The following is a 7,569-nucleotide window of genomic DNA, read 5'->3' as shown; positions in this document are numbered from 1 at the left end:
TAACGACCCTGATCGAATACTTGGATTTTATAGAGAAACCGAGAAATCCGCTTATTTTAGGATGGTTGAATAATGAGTAAAGCTCTAATACTATAACGAATAACTTGACTGGGTTTCCTTATTAGTCCAAAGAAAACATGACGAAGCAACTTGGACTATTATTTTTTTTTATCATCAACAACCATTTGAATGGTACACCTGGAAAACTATGTGCACATGTAGAAATATTTCCTTCTTAAATATAAGCATTCATTACCTACATATAAATAACTTTCAGATCCTCGACAAAACATGTTACATAATGCTCACAAAATGGAAGAGAAATCATTGTAAAATCAGACAAAGAGACAACATGCAAATTATATAGAAATAAATACAATGTTTGCATCCATTCCCTTTTTTTTTTACCCAAAATAAATTCTTCCGAGGGAATTTAGTAAAACATCAAAAAGACTTGAATGATCGATCTACGAGGGAGTATGGCCTATGGTTCAACTATAGGAGACAATTATACGTATTAACACTATACAGTTTGAGCCACAAAAACACTGCCGTAGAAAGACACACAAAAAACACAGATTTCCTGTCAGAAGTGAACATTGCAGTAGTTTGTGCCTTTTTTTTCCTCGAGGAAATAATGTGTTCATATCGATTATTTAAAGAAACTAAACTCTCAGCCGCCCTGGAAACTAAAACACAGCTGAAAAGAGGCTATTTCCAAACAGCAGGTTGTGTTTATAGAGAACAGAGAAGCGAATCGTGTCAGTGTCTCGTTGGGTAGTAGTTGTGTCGGACTGTGGATTTGTGAGCGAGCATCCTCAGTCATGGATATTAAAGGTCTCTCTACCAAACAAAGCAGCTGTTGAACTCTGACACATAATGGGGCTCCTTTGCTCACTGATGGCACGACGCGTTTCCATTGCGCATACGTAGGTGTTGGCTCATAAATTGGCCAAAAAAATGCTCATCTTAACAAGTCACTTCATCCAGAGTTCAGTCTTAAATGTCTCGTCTGCATCTTCAAACAGGAGGGACATTTTGCTGTGGGATGACATATGTTGTCTTGTTCTCAATGTAAGCATGACGAATCTCAACAGAAGTGTAATTTTGTTATTAATAGTACAGTAATATGCCGTCTGCCTTTTTTCATGATTTCAGTCTTTAGACATGACCGGAAACAAGTGAAAACATTTCACCCAACCAACGTATTTTTTTAAGAAAACAAAAGTTATCAATCAATTTTACTTGTCAAGATGGATATTTTCACAGCAAAAGTGTCAACTGACCACAAGAAACGGTGCAAGGCATAAAAATAAAATAACCAAGTTGTCATCTTCTTTTGAACTGCTCTTTTTTGTCCTTAAGTCTATCATGGGCAATTGGTTTTCAGTCTCCGGAGGATGAGGAACCGTATCTCTTTTCCTCTGCTGTTTTTCTTCCCGCGCTGTGAAGCTTCATTAGAACATGCTGGTCTTTACTAATGTAGCTTTGGCTCCGTTCTGTCTTTGCAAAGACGACAGTACGCTTGCGAACGGTCCGCCCAATGAGTCCGGGATAGAAGTGATGGTCCCAGGAGCGGTGGCCCAGCCTTGGCTCGCTGCTGTCACCCCCATTCCGGTGGACACAGAGGTCTTCACTTGGTCCACCTGTCCGTTCCCGGTGGTGTTGACCTGGCCTCCGGTGGGGCTCGGTCCGCCGCAGTTGGAGGTAGGGACGGGATTCGGGCCCGGTCCTCCTGTGCTGTCGGGGTCGGTGGATTTGGCCTCTTTACTGTCTTCATCTCTAAGATCGGACTTCTTTCCGGAATTGGACTTGGCAGCCGCTGCGGCTGCTGCAGCTGCTCGCTCCTGCTTGCGAAACTTGGCACGCCGGTTTTGGAACCACACCTGGAAAATTGAGCAAGTGCGAAAGTTAAACCACCATGATGGGTTGTTTTGGGATCAAAAATAAAGAAATTATTGCTCATCTAAAATTATGTATTGCTATACCTTAACCAACAAGGCTATAAAGCACAGCTGAGGGGAATTAACTCTACATCAGTGTGTTTATGAATGCATTTGATGGTTAAAGTGTCTTTAAGAAAAACACCATCTCTATGTTGCACATTAATACATGAGAACGTGTTACATGGCGCCAGCAGTTGAATAATGTCAAAGCAGTAAAGCTTTTTATTTAACTGAAATCTTTTTAAAATAAGTGATTCGATTCAATGTGTTAGAATGTATAATCGCTTCATAAATTCCTCCGTGCGTAACTGTGCGCAATGGAAGTCAGATGACGTCTGGTGGAGACCAAGTGGCAGTGTACCTGCACTCTGGCTTCAGTCAGATCGATTTTAAGTGCCAGCTCCTCTCTGGTGTAGATATCCGGGTAGTGCGTTTCAGCAAAAACCCGCTCCAGCTCCTTCAGCTGGGCGCTGGTGAACGTGGTCCGGATGCGCCTCTGCTTTCTCTTCTCGTTGAGTCCGCCGTGATCCGTGAACAGTTTGTAGGGAACTGTAAACGAAGTAAAATGTCACCGTTAGATGTGCAGTGTCCCCCATTCCTGCAGTGTGAGATATTAGTGTGTGTGTAACTGTGATGATGTTAAATTGAAGTAAATCCAAATTCGATGTTTTGTATAAAATCCGGTTATGGATGCTGGGCTAAAGCTTTCAATTGTATAATGCATTTTATTACCTGTGAATTAGTTCTGAATTGATAACGTTGCTGACCTGTGATGCGGTTAATTGTGATGTTAAACTAATTGTTGCTCCTCAGATTGAGGCTCAAGTTTGAAAACGTGTCATAATGTTCCCATCCGCTTCGCTTGTTGCTACTGTAACTCCAATTTGGTGTCAATAATGAGCTTTAGTCTTTGGTTATCTAATTATTTTTCGAAGCTTTATGTCTCATCTCAAAATAAATAAATTATGCCTATCATTTTGGCAGCTTAAGATAATTCTGTTGGCGGTTTTGGGTGTGACTGGGGTAGTATAACCCTGTAACCGAATTACTGCTTGCCTGCAATCGCTTCTAACGTGATAAATTCTTTCATTTGTGTAAGCAAATTTCGTTTGGTAAATACTAAACACATTTCCATTTTCAAATGCAATCAAGGCGTCCTATAATACGCCGGGTTGAGGCTCCGGAGTCGCTGCTTACCTGCGGCGTACGGGCTGCTCTGGTGGTCCCGCAGGGTCCCCAGGCTGCAGGACCCCGGCGTGAGGGACGGACAGCCGGAGGTGGCCCCGAAAGTGGTCCTGATGGGATTGTACTGAAACCCACTGGCTTGACTGCACGAGCTGAAGTCCGCATAGGCCGATGCCAAGCTTGTCGTGTCCATCCCGGCCATACATGACTCGTAGGCAGAGGAATTTAGGTAAGAATACTCCATTTTATACATTTGAGAAGGCTCGGTGGAGTTAGAAAGCTGCAGTTCCCGGGAAAAAAATGACAACCAAAAACTACCCAAAAAAATAGGGTTAGAAGGTAAAAAAAAAAAAAAACAAGAATCAAAATACAATTGAGGAGGACGCGCGGTCTGAGTTGGGGGGGAAAGATGACTTGTTTGGTTTGAACTGGTTGGAAGGAGGCTGGACGGTGGGTAGATGTTCACTGCTCAGCGCCTGCTCCAAAACTGGCCTCCTTTATAGGAACCTAGCCCTGTTTTATGAAAAGCCCCCTAAGAGCCGCCTAGCCCGAGGTCTCTAGAGCATATAGTCCTCATAATAAACTTGGCTCTTTCCGCTTGGACAATAGCAAAGCGTTTGGTCTTATTGCTAGCGCTTTTTTACATGACAATAACTCATCAGTCTATTGGGCTGGCACTGGGGGCCCGGGCTGTCCAACCTCCCTATCATTGATCCCCTGCATCTCTAATTAGAATTTAATACCACGCCATTACGCACCCCTCCACCACCGCCGCCGCCTCCCTCTATCCATCCACCCCACTCTTCTCCAACCACCATCTTGCCCTTTAATTCAATCACACCACTTGGAAATAATGAAAGTTGGGTGACGATTCTCCCTGATCCAATTTTCTCCAAGCTTTTAAGCCTTTTAAGCGAACGTATACCTTGGGCAGGATTTCACATAGTATTCCCCCTCTGCCCGTCTGCTCTCTGTTTATGACTGTGGTCCTCTGCACTCAGGCAGCGAAACATGCTCCTTTTAACAGGTATAACGACCGGTGTTGTCGTTTTGAAACGGCATTTTGAGGTTAAAAATCGCTTTTTTTTAACAAATAGAAATCTGTAACTGAGTTGAAGTCAACTGCTTTAAGTGTGACTGTTATTCTATAATGTAATTGCACCATGTTTGGCCCGAATTATTCAGCTTTGTTTCAGCACATTGATTGCAATAACACTCTAGAGAATGTGCTTGACACAAACGATACCTATTACCTTTTCTTTTTAGAGAAAAGATACTATCTTATATGGTTTAAGTGATTACAGAGGGCTTGTTCAGGTGACCCCCCCCCCCCCCCCAAACAACCAAAAAAAAACCTTTGTTTGGCTTTCTCTTTGTTTTAATTCACGTTGCACTGCACGACTTCTTACAATTTTAATCGTTTTTGATTAGTAGTTTAAAATATTAAAATTGTCTTATCTTATTACATTTTACACCCAGTAATGAACGATTTGCTGCTTTCGTTTAATACTGCCTTTTTGCCAAATAAACACAACGTCTTTCTAATTCTGCACTGCTGCAGTAGAATCTCCGCTAAACTTCCGGGTGTGTTTTTATGATTCAAATGAGTTTGTAATTGTCTTTATTACTTTCATTATTCCGTTTATTCTGCAAATAACATCTTTCTAATGAAAGTAACGAACTGGCGAGGCAGTCATCGGACCTCTTAGGCTCACAATATTGGCTGAGTGGTTAATTCGGTTTGTGTAATAAGGTGAACCGTTTTGGATGGTGCTTACACACACACGCGTGTTTCTTTTTCTTCTTCTTTTTCATTGGACCGAGTTCAAGTCCTCGTTTGAAGCTGCGAGTTTTTTCTCTTCCAAATGATGGAAACACGAAAAGGAAAGGAATTATGGAGCAACAACTACATTTAGCAGAGAGTTTGATGTTTGAATTCGTTCACCACTGGTCGAGCCTGATTGAGTGTTTCTCTGTGTGCTGGTGGTCTTACACGGAAAAATCCCTAGAATGTAATGTAGCCTACCTGGGTGCACGCTCCATAGTGAGTTTATATATCAGGGTTTTTCTCACACGTGGCTAGGGTATCACACTAGATATTATCTCACAACCTATTAGATTTTATTATAAAATTATTATAGATTTTTTGTGTTTCTTGATTTGATTTCATCCTTCACAAGGTTGATCTTATTTCTTTATCTTAATTAAAGAAGGCTGGGCAGATATTAAATAAACGTGTAGGGCATTTTTTTCAGATAAAAATGAAAATAAAACCACGTGCAGGTCAATGTCTGAGGTCACTGGTTTAAAATTGAGCTTTAAACTGTGGTGGGTTTACTCCAGTGCAAATCATCCTTTCATCTCTGTTACAGATCTTTATTTCCAAATAGGCTACAAATTCAGACACACGTGTCGGTGCCTCCAAACTGTGAGGAACAACCTGTCTTCCCTCAATATTAGCACCAAATTCAAATTGATAATAAAAACCTGCCGTTTAATGAAACATTCAGTTGTTTAGAGAATAGAAAAGAAAATGAATGTTGTTCCCCGTGCAGGCTCCATGCTGCAAGGTGCAGCTCCCGTTTTCCTGTTAAAACAGACCCGCTCGCATTTGCCATCAATTATGTTGCTCCACAATTGCTGACGTGTTGCAGTGTGTTTCTCCCTTTTCTTTCGTGTTGTCTTTTCAGAGATCAACGAGAGCCCAAAAGAAAAAAGTTCATTCTTTCTTGACACAACCCGGTGTCTATTATGTAAATGTTTTCTCTTTTTCTTCTTCTTTTTTTATTCCCCCTTCCCTTTTTTTCAACACACGAGCTGGGACCCAAAAGTTGTACCAAATGGTTAATTTGATTATTGAAACCAAAGAGCCAAATGGTTCACCGTCCTCCCTCCACGCGTCTGGCAGCGAGAAAAGAACCCATCTCTGGGATTTAATCTAATAACGCTCAAAGAAACGAGAAGTCTTTTCTGGTATTTCGCCGTGGCAAATACAATTATAGCTTTTAGCCATCGGTTTCTTTCACTAAGGTCGCTCTTTATTCCTGCGGTCTATAGTCCTTAGACCATAGTCCACCAGCTATTGAAACGCCTCCTTTTATAGTTTCAACATCTTTAATTCTTTCATCTGCTTCGGCTTAGAGGAGAAATCACAGTTTGATATTTTGAAAATGTTTCATCCGAAAGGCGCAACTCTGCAGTCCGAGTTGATTTAATAGATTTGTTGTTTTTTTTATATAGCTTTTGCAAAATGCTAAACGTGCATACAGTTTACGTCCTGCAGAGGGGCCTGGCTGCAGGTTGTGTTGTTGTGTGTGGCTCTAAACAGCAGCAGTGCGTGCAAACAGTGATTTACAGTAACATAATGGGCCTTTAAGTCAAGTAAAGCGGTAGTTAATTCGTAATTATATGGCAAATAAAGGGCTTCAACCATACGCCTTCACTTAAATAAATCAGGAAAATGCGATGTGTGCAAGACCCTAAATTCCCCTGGCAAGTGCCGGACAATAGCGGGGATATGGGGGCAACTCCTCTCCATTTAGTGCGCACTATCGTTGCTCAGCAATATAGGAATGCGGATCGACAGGAGGGACAAAAAGAGGAACAAAATGCTATTGTCTCTGGATGGATTGGATGGATCCACTCCCCCGAAAAGGCAAAGAAACAGAGGAGGATAAAGAGAGAGAGACCGCGATGGGAGGGTCCCGCTGTCACATTTCACCTACAATGTCTCACTCCTTTGCCCGAGGAAATCCTACGCTTATCAAAACGGGTATTAATAAGGCCGCGTGTTGCAGGGGAGGGGCTCGAGAACAGATACAAAAAAAATCATTTTGGGGATGCTCTCGTGGCAATTTATTGTGACGTCTCAATTTGACAGGACGGATAAAGGCAAGCTTTCACCTGCAGAGTGCGTGAATAAAATCTGAGATAAAACTACCAGGGACAGTCAAACTGGCTTCACTGTTCCAACTCCACAATAATAATTAAATTACTATCTATAAGTATTCTGTAATAAATCATAATTTGTTTTTATATTTTAATGTATCTCTAAGCTGCCTTTCTTGTAAGATCTGACACTGCACATAAAAAACACGGCACAAAAGAGAGGAGTAAAAGTCAAACATGTGAGTTAAAGCTGTTCCAGGCCGGTGCGTAAAAAGCGCATCGCGTTTCCGAGCGCACAGATGGAAAGTGACATCTGGAGAAGAGGCAGATTCAATTAGAAGCTGGTGTCTTCTCTCGGTGTCTGCAGAAAAAAACGTGCAGCACAAAAGACTACTCGTCTCAGTCTGCTGCGCGCGGCTCGTTTTGTTATTGTTATTTGACGTTTTTTTTGTTTGTTTTTTTATCTGATGCTTCTTTGGCTCAAATCTGAGGGCAGTGTGCGCCTCCGTGATGGGGATAAGCAAAGATGTGGAGGAGGACAAACCTACCT

At 41.8% G+C, this 7,569-nt stretch overlaps 1 protein-coding gene across 1 annotated transcript; it reads right to left on the bottom strand.

Moving 5' to 3' along the window:
* Positions 1-396: 396 nt before the first annotated feature.
* phox2bb (paired like homeobox 2Bb) lies at positions 397-3,384 on the bottom strand. Its single transcript, XM_034884312.1, has 3 exons — positions 3,144-3,384; positions 2,308-2,495; positions 397-1,886 (listed from the first exon to the last, which is right to left on the bottom strand). The coding sequence occupies exons 1-3, from the start codon at positions 3,382-3,384 to the stop codon at positions 1,458-1,460; spliced, it is 858 nt and encodes a 285-aa protein (XP_034740203.1). The 3' UTR covers positions 397-1,457.
* Positions 3,385-7,569: the final 4,185 nt, after the last annotated feature.

The sequence above is a fragment of the Etheostoma cragini genome, chromosome 10 (genome assembly GCF_013103735.1).
Source record: "Etheostoma cragini isolate CJK2018 chromosome 10, CSU_Ecrag_1.0, whole genome shotgun sequence".
Lineage (NCBI taxonomy): Eukaryota > Metazoa > Chordata > Actinopteri > Perciformes > Percidae > Etheostoma > Etheostoma cragini.
The sequence above is the reverse complement of the archived record's forward strand: the minus strand, read 5'-3'. Positions and strand labels throughout refer to the sequence as shown.